Source organism: Heliangelus exortis, chromosome Z (genome assembly GCF_036169615.1).
Source record: "Heliangelus exortis chromosome Z, bHelExo1.hap1, whole genome shotgun sequence".
NCBI classification, from domain to species: Eukaryota; Metazoa; Chordata; class Aves; order Apodiformes; family Trochilidae; genus Heliangelus; species Heliangelus exortis.
The window spans coordinates 29,544,817-29,560,924 of record NC_092454.1 but is presented as its reverse complement, the minus strand read 5'-3'; the positions used below and the strand labels follow the sequence as shown (position 1 = coordinate 29,560,924).

At 39.5% G+C, this 16,108-nt stretch overlaps 1 protein-coding gene across 4 annotated transcripts in view; it reads right to left on the bottom strand.

Moving 5' to 3' along the window:
- Positions 1 to 16,108, bottom strand: part of ROR2 (receptor tyrosine kinase like orphan receptor 2) — a 161,978-nt gene that overhangs the window by 38,400 nt on the left and 107,470 nt on the right. For 3 of the 4 annotated variants that reach the window (XM_071731417.1, XM_071731414.1, XM_071731413.1), the window contains exon 2: positions 11,011 to 11,088. In XM_071731417.1, coding sequence (XP_071587518.1) covers positions 11,011 to 11,088 — 78 coding nt within the window. Of the gene's footprint in view, positions 1 to 100; positions 1,440 to 11,010; positions 11,089 to 16,108 lie in introns of those variants that run through there. The other variant, XM_071731416.1, reaches the window with a different exon arrangement.

The following is a 16,108-nucleotide window of genomic DNA, read 5'->3' as shown; positions in this document are numbered from 1 at the left end:
AGGTGAGTTACCGGGGTCCTCCTTCTTATCCTTTTTGAGGACTGGAGTGACAGTTCTTTTCTCCAGTCCTCAGGTACCTCTCCTGTTGCCCACGACTTACCAAAGATGATGGATAGTGGCGTAGCAATGACTTCTGCCAGCTCCCTCAGCACTCGCAGGTGCATCCCATCAGGACCCCTGGATATCTGGATGTCCAGATTGCTTAACTGATCCCTAGCCCAGTCCTTATAAACCTATCCTAACTTCCTCTGAGGCCTCAGGGGTCTGGGGCTCCTGAGGACAGTCTCCAGCAGTATAAAGTGAAAGTGACAAAAGAAGGCATTCAGTGACTCTGCTTTCTTCATATCCCCTGTCACCCACCTCATTCAGTAGTGGGCCTATACTGTCTCTAGTGCTAGTTTGATTTGCAATGTAGTTGAAGAAGGCCTTCCTGTTGTCTTTGGCCTCTCTCACAAGGCTTAATTTCAAGGAATCCTTGGCTTTCCTAGTTGCCTCCCTACATCCCCTGACAACAGTCTTATATTCCTCCCACGTGGCCAGTCCCTCCTCATAGCTGCTGCAGCAGCCAAGGCTGCCCTCAACCTTCCCTGCTTCAACCAGACCCTCAACCAGACCCTCTTTGTTAGTGAGTGTAAGGTGAAGCAGTGATCCTCTCCTAGTTGTCTAATCCACTGTTTGCATCACAAAGTTATCATCAATGCCCTGAGGAACCTCCTGGAATGTGAATGTCTCACATTCAGCAAACATCTAGGTAGTTTAATTCCCCCATGAGAATCAGGGCCTGCAATTGCAAGGCTGCTTTCAGCTGCCTGTAGAAGGCCTCATCAAACTCCTTTTCCTGATCAGGTGTCCTCTAATAGGCACCCAAAGCAGTATCATCCATGCTAGCCTGCCACTTAATTCACACCCACAAATTCTCAATTTGCTCCTCATCCACCCCTGGACAGAACTCAACACATTCTAGTTGCTCTCTCATGTGAAAAGCAACTTCCAGTACCTCATCTTGTTGACTGTCTTTACTAAAGAGGACATTGCCACCCATAACCACATTCCAATCATGTGAGCTGCCCCATGTCTCCAAAATTGCCAGTGTATCATAATCCCTCAACTGCACACAGATTTCTAACTCCTTTTTATTTCCTATGCTGTCTGCATTGGTGTACAGACATTTCAGGGAGTGAGCTGAGCACACTAATTCTACCCTGGGGGTTGGGAGGCCTTCTGGTCTTCATTAATGCAAAAACACTATTCCACTGGTTCAAACCCAGCTACAACCCCACATCCCTTATAATCTAGTTTTAAAGCTCTGTAAATGAGCCCTGCCAATTCTTGTCCTAGAACCCTCTTCCCTCTGGAAGATAATCTTTTCCAATGTGTTACTGGCAGACATGGTGTCTTATAAAAGCAGTCATGATCAAAGAACTCAAAGCCCTGCCTATAGCTCCTATAGTCTATAGTGCCTATAGACTCTGAAGCAGGTATTTACATACCGGAACCTTTATTGCATCCCATGTAATCACCCACAACTGGAAGGAGGAAAGAGAAAACAACTTGTGCCCCAGAGTCTTTCACCAACTGTCCCAAGGCCTTGAAGTCTTCGTTCCTCTTAGACTATGGGATGCAGTTTCCTCACCACCTGTCTGGACAAGGTGGTAGATATCTTGTCTAGGCTCCCTTTCCCAAAAAAGGCTGGATCAGATGATCTTTTGAGGTCCTTCTCAACCTGGACTGTTATGTCGTTTTATAGGACCATGATCCAGCAGCCATGGAAGCAAACCTGAATATGCTCACAAAAGGAATGGTTGTGGTTGAGAGGAAGGTGAGCTACTTCCACCATGGAGCAAGCTTGAAAGTATAACCAGCTGGCTTAGGGATGACCCTGATTACTAAAAGAGAAAAAGGCAGAGATGGTGCTTTCTGTACAGGCAAGTACAATTCAAGTGCTCTAAGTTGACAGCCAGGGCATGTAGTTCTTCTACCTTTTTGACACAGTTTTTATTCTAAAAATAGAGGTTTATGAAAGATCCACATTGCATGTATGCCATTCATCAGCATATGTGTGACTAGTCAGCATACAGTTTGTTCAGATACCACTACTTGATTTTTCCTTATTTAAAATGTGCTGGGTTGAATCTTCATTTCAAATTAGCCACTGATATTATATTCAAATCAATGTTGATGAAAACAGATAGTAAATTTACTTATTAGGACCAACATATATTACTAACTCAAGATTAAATCCATATTAGACCCTTCTGTTATGCCAATTAAACCATAATTACTGTAGGAAGAAATTTGTTCCACAGTTTTTAAGTGACAGTTCTGGGTTGATGTGCCAGTTTTGGTAGCAGGGGATGGGGTCCCAAGGCATGTAAGGAGCCTCTGCAGGCTCTTCTGCCTTTAAACTGCCCAGCTCCACCTTTGGCTAATGTTGAGGCCATCAGGGGCAACGGATGTGCCCCTCTGTGATTAATATATTCAAGAAGAGGAAACACCTGGGTATGCTTAGGGCAGAGGAGGAAAGAGAGAGAGAAACACCAGAGAAGAGCAATGCCAGAGCAGAGACACCACGGTCAGCGAGGAAGGAGACAGAGAAGGTGCCCTGAACAGAGATTTTTCCCTGCATCCCATGGTGAGACGGCAGCCTGCCCTCTGTAAGCCATGGAGGAGCAGGGTGGAGCAGACCCTTGAGAAATCACAGTGCAGCAGTTTTGAAAAAGTCCGTGAAGGATCCCGTTGGAGCAGTTGTGGACCTGCAGCCTGTTGAGGATCACGGAGCAGATGTTGTGGACCTGCAGTTGTGGAAGACCCTGTGCCAGGAAAGGGGACTGTTCCTGAAGCAGTCAATGGCTCTGTGGGCTGCCCGCACTGGAGTGGTTTGCTCCTAAGTGATTGTGCCTTTTGCGGGAGGGACTCAGACTGGAGGAGTTCTTGAAGGACTTTCTCAAGTGGGAGGGACCCCACACTGGAGAAGGGGAAGTCTGTGAGGAATCCTTCCCCCTAAGGAGGAAGGAGAGGCAGGAAACCTGTGATGTATAGACTGTAAAACCCCACTCCCTGTTCCCCTGTCCTACTGGGGAGAGGAGATAGAGAGATGGGGAGCAGTGATTTGGACCCCAGAAAAAGGAAGAGGTGGGGTAAAGTAATTAAGCTCTGTTTTTTTGTTTTCTCTTCGCCCTGTTTTGATTTGATTAATTATAAATTAAATAGATATTGTTCCCTAAGTTGAGTCTGTTTTGCCCATAGCCATAACTGGTGAGTGGAGCTCTCATACCTCTTGTCTTGTAGGTGAATTTCCTCCTTGCCATCCCACAATGGAGGGGAGGAGGGAGTGAGCAGCTCAAACTTTGTTATTATCCAGGCTCAAATTACCACATTAATCAAAAATAGGATTTATATGATTTTATGAATCATATCCTATTAATAACTATAACAAAACGAAAAGCAGTTTGAAGAAAACATTCATGAGTTAATTCAGTCCCAGTGTGATTAGATACACTCCCTCGGAAGTCAGAGTACCAAGACATTTTCTGCAGGTCAGAATTTAATTTTAGTTCATTATTTCTCCTGCCAATTCCACAGTATTTTTTGCAGTTCTTTGTATTACCCAGTTATAACTAATATTTTAACCTACTAAATTTTGAAATGTTTTCTTTAGCATTCTGCAGAGCAGCTTAGGAGCAATCATGCAGCTCAGTGCGTATCCACAATCTCTGCCATGAGTGTGCCCATGTGTGAAGGGCACACTCTTGGACTGTTTCATCTCTTTTTTGAGACATTATGTTCAAGTCTGGTATTTACACTTACTGAGTGTGAAGTAACAGCATGGCAGAGCAAGCAGCCATTTGTTGTGTGCTCTGTTATTTATTGCCCACTTTGGATAACAGATAATTGCAAATCTCTCAAAGAAGTGGAACTTAACCAACCATGTTTTAAACAATATTTTCTTTATTTAACTTATGCGGTGATAATCTGCAGTTACTTTTTCTGATGCACATCACACCATAAGTACTATGTGGATGCTAGTGGATGCAATGGTTTGGGGAAAAAAACAAGCCATTTCCCAAGATGAACAGGGACCTCAATAGTGTGCAAAGCAAATTTTTTCCAACTTAATTCCCTCCCTCAATAAATACTCATTGGGACGAGTATAGAGGAAAAATGAATGTGAGGCCACTGTAACATGTATTTCACTCACGTCCTATGCTTTCTGTTATGCATTACAAAACTAGAATTTTTTAAAACTCTTAGCAGATTTGTTACTCTGTTTTAATACTGACATACCTTTGAAAAAGGAATAAAAACTCCGTATAAAATATTTTGGACTTGCTATGTATGAACATCCCTACTAAACTTGTAAATGTCTTACTATAAACAATTATAAACAATTCTATTTCACTGACATGAAGGAGAATATTTCCTTTGCCTTTAGTGGTCTATGGCTTGGCTTAAAGTATTTCAAAAGGAAAATTATGTGGTAGATGTTTCTGCATTTGCTGTAAAGCAAGGACGCTTTAAAATAATTTTCTCTTTAATTATTTTTTTTTTTTTTTACATAGTGTGCAACCAGTACTAATATTTACTTTGCTTGAACAGCGTAAGAACTGTTCTGTCAATTAGCTACAAGAGGACAATATTAAATCTTTATATTATGTTGTACTATCCTACTCAGTATACCCTATGAACAAAGCAGCTTAGAGAAATGACTGATGTGAATCTGGCAAAACTTTCATATTTTGAAAAGCCTTGGTTAAGATGCCAGTACTTCATATTTTTTAAATGAAATAAATTTTATATAAACCTTTCACAGAGTCCCGTAGCAAGTCAAAATTTGGATGACAAGTCTATTCTGCATATTTTGGCAAGAATATTAAAATATTTTTTTCCTGCATATGTCAAATCATTGTCAAGATACGCACAAGAATAAATACTAAGCTAAAAATATAAAAGGTGCAACTATCTCCAAGAGCTAATATGGTTATTTTTTAAAGCTGTATTCATAATTACTGTTGCACTTAGATATCCAAGTTATTGGCTCAAAGCATACATTATGCTATGCTTGGCATAAACACAATGCAAAATGTATTGCTCTCCTCCTGTTATTTTAAGATTTAAACTCTGATTTTGAAGTTCAATGTAAAAAATACTTCAAACCTCTTTATGTTAATTATGGCTCAGCTTTTTCAGTTTGACTTTTGGTTTCTATTAATAATTTGTTGTTCCTCCTTCCATCCCCCATTATTTAAAAAATAATTATGCATTAATAATTCTCAAACCAGCTTCATTATTGTCTCCATTTTTACCAATTATTACAAATTTGCAACTCTTTCTGTGTTAGAACTTCTGAATCTTGTATGAATATCGAAGTCTCATTAGATGGGAAGATATCATTGATCTTGTTTTCCAAATGAAGAAATAAAAGCAAGAGAAGCTTAAATGGATTTCCAAATTCATAAATTGACTAAGTGGACATGTATAATACCATAATGATTTCCACATTTTTCTGTGTTCTTGAGATAATGAGGGTATGTGACGAGCTGATCATCCCTTTTTTGTGGAACAGTTCATTCCCTTTTCTTTCTGCATTGCACAAGGGAAACAAGTACTGAATGTCCAGTTTCTAAGATAGTTTAGATAGTCAAAATTTAAAACCAGGGTTTTAAAAAAAAAAAAAATAACAAAAAACCAAATATTTTTTGTCAGCATAACTGCACACAACTTAGAGCACTTTCATATTCATGACATAAAGCTTTCCAGTGTTAAACCCACTAAAATATATACATATTATGCTTTGTTTAAAAAGAAATGTGGGATTTTTTTCCACCTCAGCCCTCTACTTTTTCTTTTTTTACCTCCTCACCCTTCCTCATATTTGTTTTCAAAGTACACTTTGCTCATTTTGTCAGATATAAATGAAAGAACATCGTATCTCTCACCACAATTCTTTCAAATTACAGCTTTCTATGATGGCATTTGAAACCTAATATACTCTTACATACAGTCAAAAGAAACTTTGTGAAAATATTTTAAGAAATTAATCCAATTATTTCTCCATTAGAAGCAGATTCAGCATGTCTTTATTTGCCTAGGGAGCATACTTTAGCTTGTGGAATGACTTACTATTAACAGGAAGTGACTTGAGAAAGACATCACTGTTCCCAAATGGGACATGTATCACACCATGACAACTTAGCAGCTGGTGGGGGTCCAGCAAAATTACTCTTTTGACAAGTAAATCAGGACTAGAAATACACTGAAAAATCCCCATCCTAATATGGATGGGAAAGAGAATTGCAAGGCTTGTGATTTCTTGCACAGACCACATTCCTAAATACAAAACAGTCTTCCCAGTTTTTCACACCTTTGCTTTATTTAATCAGAATATGAAGATCAGCCACCACCAATATACTGAATCCAGGTTAGTAAATGGAAGGGATGGTGGCACCTGTCCCAAAACTCACATGAGCAGATAAGGAAACTACACTGTTATATATTGTTTCCAGATAAGTTGATACCTTTACAGCCTAAATCAGTCCCACCACTTGCACTCCCACTTCCTTACTATCTGTATTCTCAGTGTACAAAAAAATGCAGCTAGAAGCATGTGAATTAGAATTGTAGAATTACAGAATAATTTGGGTTGGAAAGGATCTCTAAAAGATCATATAGTCCAACCCCCCTACAGTAATCATGGACACTCTCAATGAGATCAGGTTTCTCAGAGTCTTGTCAAGCCTCACCTTGAATATCTCCATGGAGGAGGCCTCAACTACCTCCCTGGGCAACCTGTTCCATTTTTCCATTCCCCTTATGGTAAAGAACTTTTTCCTAACATGCAATCTAAATCTCATTTAAAACCATTGCCCCTCATCCTATCACTGCAGGCCCTTGCAAACAGTTCATCTCCAGCCTTCCTGTAGGCCCCCTTCAAGTACAGCTGCTATTAGGTCTCCCCAGAGCCTTATTTTCTCCAGGCTGAACAACCTCAGCTCCCTCAGCTTGTCTTTGTAGGAGAGGTGTTCCAGCCCCCTGATCATTTTTGTAGCCCTTCTCTGGACCTGCTCCATCAGATCCATGTCTTTCCTGTATTGAGGGCTCCAAAGCTGGATGCAATACTCCAGGTGAGGTCTTACCAGAGCAAAGTGGCAGAATCACCTCTCTTGACCTGCTGGCCATGCCCCTTTGATGTAGCCCAGAATGCAATTGGCCTTTTGGGCCACAAGTGCGCACTGTTGGCTCACATCCAACTCTCGTCCCTCTGCGCCTCCAAGCCCTTTTCTGCAGGGCTGCTTTCTACAGTGTCATTCCCAAGCCCGCACTGATAATGCAGATTGTTCTGACCCAGGTGCAGGACCCTGCACTCGATCTTCAAATGTACTTTGAAACAAACTGTAGTCAATTCGGTAATGAAACACAATTAGCACTGAAATACTGCCACAGTGTGTACATTGTACCCCACAGTGAAATTAGTGGGCTTAAGGTCCTTTAATAGCATCAGGAAATTAATTTCTGGGCAGTATTTTCTCATACTTGGAAGAACTGAAGAGCCTACCTCACCCAAGAATTCAGTTCTGTGAGGTGGAATGGTTTTCTTGTTTTCTGAACACTCAGATAAGATTGTGAAGGGGTAGGTACTAGGTTACTGCCCTAGGTTACTGCACATTAAGGAGCAGATCTTGGGGGTCACAACAGTGCACTTAGGATGTAGACTGTTCTTTGGATCACCACTAACTTTTTAGATAAAAAGCCATCACTTTTCAAATACATACAAATGTTTCCTGAAGGGTTACCTTATGTCAGGTCAAATCAATGAGGATAGTCCAGTCACAGCTTGGTATCAATCAAGGTATCTTGGTATCTACCGCTTGAACCAGGATAAGTTCCTAGACAAGCTTGTGCAGAAGCCACTGTTAAAGGTCAGAAGCTCAAGGCATCGTGTCTCCTGGAGCAACCTAGCTCTCTCAGTGTCTCTGCTATTGTAGGCTACCCTTATTCGTATATTTCTTTAGCTATTAGAGTGTATTGCTCTAACAATTCCACCAACAGACATTATTTATGATGTCAGATTTTTCTGGCATCTTATCTATGCAAGAAGAATTCGTATTTTACCATTTAACACCTTCTTCAGACTTGTTTTAAGACTATGAGATTGTGAGCAGCAAGACCCTTTGTGATGAGTACCAGCAGTGCTCACCACCAACAAAAAACTTTGCCACAACTCTCACATTTATTTACCATTAAGAGATACATTTTTCAGCTCTTCAGAAAGGAAAGCTCCCTGTTGGCCTTATCATGGTTTATGCTCTTCTGCAGTGAGAGAGAGAGGGAACTTCCCTCCTTTCCCAGCATCCCTGGCAGGAAGAGTTGGATGACTGCATGAAAGTGTGCAGAAAGCAGTGCAAGATTCAGCAGACAGCAAGGCTGGGTGTTACAAGAGAGGAGCACAGAGCTGACACAGTTCTATAAAATGAGCAAGAAAGAGTTTTTAGGAACCAGAGACAATTTGTTAGAGTGCTTGTTGCAGAACAGAAAGCCACCAAGAGATGCTTGGCTGAAATCAAGATTGGGGAAAAGAATATCTTTGCAAAGACTCATTGGACTGGAAGAAGATTTGTAATCAGTCCTTTTTTTTTTAATCCAAAGAAGACTTAAATTCTTCTACTGCAAATGCTCACTGTTCTGCTCTGGTTTTCAGTGAAAGATTGCTCAGAGGCAGTGCTTTTCTGGTGGTTCAGATGCTCACCTAAAAGAAACAGCGAAAGACAAATTGCTAAAGCCCTAGCTGAGTCACGGTCCCATGTGATCAGCTATGTGAAATCTAGATTCTCTTGTAGGAACGGACATACAACTTTATGAAAGTGCACAATATTAATAATACATTACTTAGCCCGGTTACTTTTTTGGAGACAGACCATGGTTCAGGCTTTTGGAGGCTTTACAGAAGATGGTGACACATAGTAATTCTAAGGTGGCTTTGATTTGAGGCATTATTAAAGCCTATTTACTATTAATTTAATGTGTTTGAATCTATTCTACAACCAGGGAAAAATAGAGGTCAAAACCAAATCAAACTTACTGAACATATCTCAAGGAAGGAAAGCAGGTCAGTGTGATGGTCTCAATGGCATGCACAAACTCAGAAGTAGAACTGCCCAATGCTTTTTTCAAACAAAAATTGCTACCTCACTATCATACAGAAACACACGGAGTAAAATTCCAACCAAAAAACAAACACAAAAAATTAAGAAAGGTATTTTTGCTTATTTAGAGATTTTTAATTTATTTTAAAATAAAAATAAAAGGTGAGTAAAATGAAGCCATTTCCTGACCAGGCATCCTGGAAGCTAACAACTGATCCTGTATCAATGAGTCATGTAAGAACAAGGGTCTCTTTTTTCCTTTCTGAAGGAAATACAAATTCCTTATGATGTAGAAATGTTTGTGATGTGATTAATTACTTCCTCAGACAGGTATTGCTTGTAGCCCTGCAGAAAAAGGAAATAACTGCAACTCCTTTCTCAGAAAGAATTTAACCAAGTAGTGTCACATGAAGAAAATATTTTATGTCTATGCCCTTGAAAGTTCAGACACAACAAGAGAGTGGAAGTGGAACCAAAATTTCCAAGTAAATAAGACTGTAAGATGCAGTTAAAAGAAAACATGACATTCTCTCGTCATAAGTAGTGAGTACATGAGCGTGGTGTGGATAAAACAACTGCGGTATACAGTGCTGAATGGACAACAAAGTTTAATTCTCTAAAATAATTTGGGAGCTTCAGGAAGCAGAAACGGATTGAGAAGAGGAATACACCAAAGCTTCCTCCCAAATAAGAGGGACAAAGTCCCACAGCATGATCAGTAAGTGCATTATAAGACAAAGATAAACACATTTTCTTTTATTTATGGAAATACCATGTCTTATTTCTATCCTCTTAAGGTCAGGAATTGATGGAAGTTTCTGGGGGAAGAAAAAAAAAAAAAAAAAAAAAAAAAAAAAAGGCTTCTTATAAGCACAGTGCAGGTAAGAAATCTAACTAGTGTTCAGGTGAAGCACAATAAGGATTACATTACTTTGGCTTCCTGTGAGAACAGAGACTGTATGAAAAGGTACCGGCAAAAATTCTGTTCTTCTGGAAGAGAAGCTCCAAGAAGAATATCTGACCTTACAGTGCCACAGGCTTCATGTGCTCATCCTGCTGAGAATGCTAATAATAAGGCAGAAAACAGGCTGAGCTCTTCATGCTAACAGGATTATCTGATTTTTCTCTAAGTATAGGGTTGACTTCACTACAGCCCTGCATCAATACAATGAAAAAAAAATGGTATTACAAGTAAGAAAACATGTTTCTTCAGGTAGAACACTGAAAAGGTACCGTTTGAGGAAGATGCACCACATTGCCATTGGAATTACAATAAATATATGCATTTTCAGATCCCAAAATGGTGCTTGGGCCTATAGTTTAAGTGATAAAGTATAAAAATATGAGCTAACAAGTTGCTAGAAATTCTGCCATTACAATCTGGGATTTTTCTTGGTTGGTTGGTTGGTTTTTTTACATCTTTAGAGCTACTTAAAAAGTAAGTATTCTTATGTTGCTATGGGCTAGATTTAATTACCTCAAACCAAAGATATTTAGAGATACTAAGACCAAAGTTTTACTTATAGATGCCAATTGTGCCACTGAACAAAATTAAATCATTTCCATGGCACCAACATGACAGAAAACATTCTCCAAAGATAACAATAGCCCTCTGTGTTTAAGTCAAACATTTAACCTCTTGAGGGGAGGATGAGATGGGCATATGGATTGAATAAGCTTTAAAATTAATTTTTATGTAGTCCTGTAACCTTGCTATCCCTTCTTAGAATCAGAAGTATTAACTCACACAAGGATGCCTGTCTAACAGATGTACATTCATAGGTAAATCAAGTGAACAGATAATAACAGGATTTTTCTGGTCCTTTCTAAAATACACTTATATTTGGGCAGTAATTACAATAAATTTTACCTTTAGGTGTTGGAATTGGTCTCTCGAGTCCATCTGCATGACCTATGGGGTCATTTGGATCTGGAATTTCCATTTCACCTAGGGAAAAATAAATAAATTGTTGAATTGAGGTTCTGAGTCACTATTTCTCTTTAATACTGTTACAACCATGAATTCAGCAAACTCAGTCAGTCCAGATCCTAAGACACCTAAGACACAAGAGACACCTACTAGTAAGGTCAGGATGTATCCATTGTGTAAGAGTTTACCTTGTGAACTTGCCTTCTGATTGGCCAATATGAACAGCTTTAAAAACTAATTTCCTGCTCTTACCAGAATAAAATTCATTCAGTTTTACAAAGAACAGAAACATTTCCTGAAAGCCACCCCAGGAAAAAATCAATAAGTTTGTCTACATCTGTTAAAACATGGCATAAATTTGTTGTTCAAGTTACATTACAGTTTTTCAGATTCTCTTTCTGGATGTCAAACACATTGCCTCTGCTGACTTTCTTACCCTGTTCTCAGATACATCCCTGGAAAATATGCCCCGCAAATGAAAACATAATAACCATCAGACAACTATTCCAAACACATACAGTCTGCATGCCTTCCTTGTTTGTGTTTAACAAAATAGAACAAGCTAAAAACAGAATTTAGCCAGCAGTTGCTATGAGCAGACCATACTCCCATGTTCCTCTGCTTTTGCAGACCTTAGAAAAGTCTGACCATTAGAACACAGGAGTTAGTCAATCCACTTTCCCTTTTGAAATTACAATGCTGCGAAGAACAGAGCTATGCTCATGAATCAGATCAAGCACTAGGGATGTTTTTATTAAAACAGATTCTCAAATGACATCCCCCATACTTCTGTCTTGCTTAATTTACGTTCAGTTATTTAAATTCCTTATGACCTCGGCATATCTCAAAGAGAGCATACAAATCTAAGTTCATCAGAATTCACAACGAAAGATTGGGTTTTTGCTGTAGGTTTGTCAGGAGTGTACATAATGATGTTTTGGGTAGAATGAAACCAGGGAAAAAGCTCTCCCTCCTTCCTTTGTCCCCGCTCCCTTTCCTTCAGACTAAACCCTACTCTGATTGGAAGCCACACTGATGAAACATAAGTAACCCCACCCCTATTTTCCACTACACTATGAAAAAAGAAAAAAGAAAAAATAGCTATATTTTATTTTTCCTTTTACTCATTATTTGAGAACAGAAAACATTAGACACAGAAATCATAGACATCCTCTACCTTAGGTATGAAAGTATTTCTTTTGTCCCAGTATTGTCATTTTGTCACTACATCTTGCCCTTGATCTCTCACTGCTTGAGGTTCCTAGGCTGGCAGCAATACTGATTCTACTTCAGTTTTGTCTCATTCTCAGACACACAAACTAGAGTGATGGCTGAAGGCAGCGCTGTACTGCTGGTAAGACACTGTCTTTCAAATTTGAACAACTAAGGCTTGAAGGGATGTCATCTTCCACCATTCCCAGCACTGGCCAATAGAAATTACAGATATTCTTCATCTGCAGACTGAAGAATTGGGGATGGATGGCCAAAGAAAAGCACAGAAATGACAAGAAGCTGTTAGAGGAAGACCGGACGTGACCCACGAAGATGATCAGAGGGCTGGAGCACCTCTCCTATGAAGTCAGGCGGAGAGAACCGGGGTGCTCAGCCTGGAGAAAAGGACACTCCAGATCTTATAGTGGCCTTCTAGTACCTGAAGAGGGCCTATAAGAAAGCTGGAGAAGAGCTTTTTAGGTCATGATAGGACAATAAATAGTTTTAAACTGGAAGAGTGTAGATTTAGGTTAAACATTAGGAAGAAATTCTGTAGTGCAAGTGTGATGAGACACTGGAACAGATTTTCCAGAAACCTCCCTGGAAGTGTTCAAGGCCATGTTGGATGGGGCTTTGAGCAACCTGGTTTAGCTGTTCCAGAGGTTCCACTACAGGTGTGCCTGCCCATATCAGGGTAGTTGGAACTAGATGATCTTTAAGGTCCCTTTGAACCCAAATCATTCTATGATTCTTTGATAAAAAGTCCAACCATTACCTTGCATGCTACTAAACCATGTCTCTAAGTACAATATCTTCAAGTCTTTTAAATATCTCCCAGGATGGTGACTCAATCATTTCCCTGGGCAACCTGTTCCAATGCTTAGCAACCTTTCCTTTAGACATTTTTCCTAATACCCAATCTAAACCTCCCCTAGTCCAGTTTCTATTGTCCTGTCACTTGCTACTTGGGAGAAAAGACCAATCCCCCTGCTACGACATCCCTTCAGGTAGTTGTAAAGAGAGGTGAAGTCTCCCCTCGGCCTTCTTTTCTCCAGACTGGAACCCCAGTTCCCTCAGATGCTTATCATAAGACTTATTCTCTAGACTCTTCACCCACTTTAAAGCTTTTCAAAACAAAGATATTTTTATGTATGATATTTTTATGTGTTTGATGAGTTTTCCTGATGATGCCAAACTACATGGTGAAGTCAACATGATAGAAGGAAGGGATGCCATCCAGAGAGCCCTGAACAGCCTCGAGAAGTGGGCTTGTGCAAACTGCATGAAGTTCAACAAGACCAAGTGCAAGGTTCTGCACCTGGGTTGAGGCAATCCCATGCATGAATACAGGTTGAGGGGAGAAAGGATTGAGGACAGCCCTGAGGAGAGGGACTTGAAGGGGGCGGAGGGAGGGGGGAAGCAAGGGGGATTAATAGAGAGCATCTATTATTTGGTTTAATTGCTGGGCCAGTGTTAAACCGTGACACACATTTAGTAGGAATTCCAATCTTGAACTCTAGAATCTCTGTACAAAAAAACTTAAAACCAGGAACTGGAAGCATGGGAACCAATATGAAGCATTAAGTTTTTTATATAATCAATTATTCTGGATCAGATAACCAAATAAAACATTTTCCTCTGGAGTAAAACAGAATTTAGAAATCCTGCTGTCAGGAGCTTCAAGGAGAAGCTGTGTATTCCTGTTGAATATTTTTCTCAGTGTATTCTCATTTTACATTGATAACTTAGTACAGATTTCATGCTAGGACTAAAAGACTGAAGTATTAATCTTGTTTGAAGACAACTCTATTCATGTCACCCTCTGATTTTTAATTCATGTCACATTTCCTCCTTTGTTTATTCAAAATTTCAGTAAGGGTATCCTACTTTTTACTTTTCTTCTTCCTACTCCACTTTTTTCTGGAAACACTTTTGTATATTTTTCTACTGCCTGAAGGGGAGAGAAATTCTTAAGGTAACTTTAGTTGCCCAGCTTTCAGTGTCAGTCTTGATCACTAAGCAGGTACCTCTAGAAAAAATGCAACTGTTCATTAAACTGATTTTAGATGCAACTGGATAGTCACAGATTTTTTCATATCTAACGCAATTAGAGCATTGTCAAACAATGCTAAGAAAAAAGATAGACTTGTGAAACAGAAATCTGGCAGAAAAACAGCAACCCACAGAATTGCTATTATTAAAAACTGATAAGGAGAGAAATGCTCATTTTAACATTACATGTGATATTATCAACTCACACCGGCAAGTTATATGCTAACTAGCATGCTACTACATAAATACATAGCTAATTGAAGACAAATCAATCACCATGGCATCTGGAAAGTGTCTCCATGAACATATCCACCCTGGTGTATAAGGAACCCCACAGCAGGCTAGGCAGCTGTGCAGGTATGTACAGAAAATGTCTGCTCAAGCATGCACAGTCAAGCCTGAAAGAGTTCCTAGCAGAGGGATTTGGGTGGCCCAGATGTTCCTGGCATGGCAAAGACAAAAAAGAAATGGTTAAAGGGTATACAGGCTATTAAACTCAAGGCTACTAACAAAAGAGAAGCAGACAGGGGAGGAGAGTAAAGGCAGAGCTGTATGAGAATAATGGAGACACATGGAAATCTGTTCAGACCTAATTAATTCATAGAAATCCTATGCGAGTAAGGAACTCCTGAGCTCAGAATGGCTGGTGGCTAGGTATGTACCCAGCATAAAGTATACTGAGTATGGCACTCAATGATATTAAGTGTATTCCTACACTTTTATTTCAGCATCTCCTTTTTGCTCGAGCCCCAAGAGCCAAAGTTTACATATATCTCTCGTCTGCTCCTGTAATCTACATTTTTCACTTCCATATATTCTCTGCTCAGACATTAAATGTGTTGCTTATTTCTAAACACCTACTTCTTAAATTTATGTTTGCAGTGATAGTGTGAGGGAGAAAAGATCACCAGTGTCTGCCCTTTGTGCATATTGCATGACCAGACAGGACTAACCAGCAACTCTGCCTAAATACCAATAGCCAGTGTAGGACGCTGCATGTGCCTGATGTGCTACATGTCAGATTCCTAGGAATACCCCTCTTATCGGGGATGACACAGTAAAGTAAATGCTGTAAATAGTACCTCTTTTAAACTGCTCACCTCCACAACAGATAATTTCTTAACTTTTCAGGGCAATAAAGCAAGCTATTTCAATTTAAGAAAAATCTCAAGTCCAAAAAAGAAATAATATTAAAAAAAAAATTCCATATTTCTGCTGTACAAAATGTTCCTCTGACTTACTACAGTAAAATGTTCAGATTTTGCAGATCATTCATTACTTGAGACTTAATTGCAATAAACAGATTTCAAAATGCTCATGGCCATAAGCAAACATCAAACCAACACATTAATCTTCATCAAAAAGCCAGTCATAAGGAGGCAGTTTTCATAATTGACAACAGGGACAAGCCAAGGCCTCAGCCTCACACAGGAAGAGAATAACAAAGTCAAATATTTTCAGCCAGAGTGGGCCTGATTAATTTAGAGTAGTTAAGGGCTGGCTGATAAAATGCCATGCAAAGTTAATAACTGTCTTTCAGTTCTCGGATAGCACAGATGAGATCTTAAAAGATGGGAAATTGCACAAATAGTTCCCATTATTTATTAAAAAGGGTAAAAGAGGGAAAAAGGAGTGCCAAAGAATTATAGGCCCATCAGTTTGACATCAATTCCTGGAAAAACAGAGGAACAAAGAGGGTTTTTTACAGTATTTACAATACAGCAGGGAAATGTGTAATAACCAGCACAGAAGCCAACACTGAAATGGCTTACAT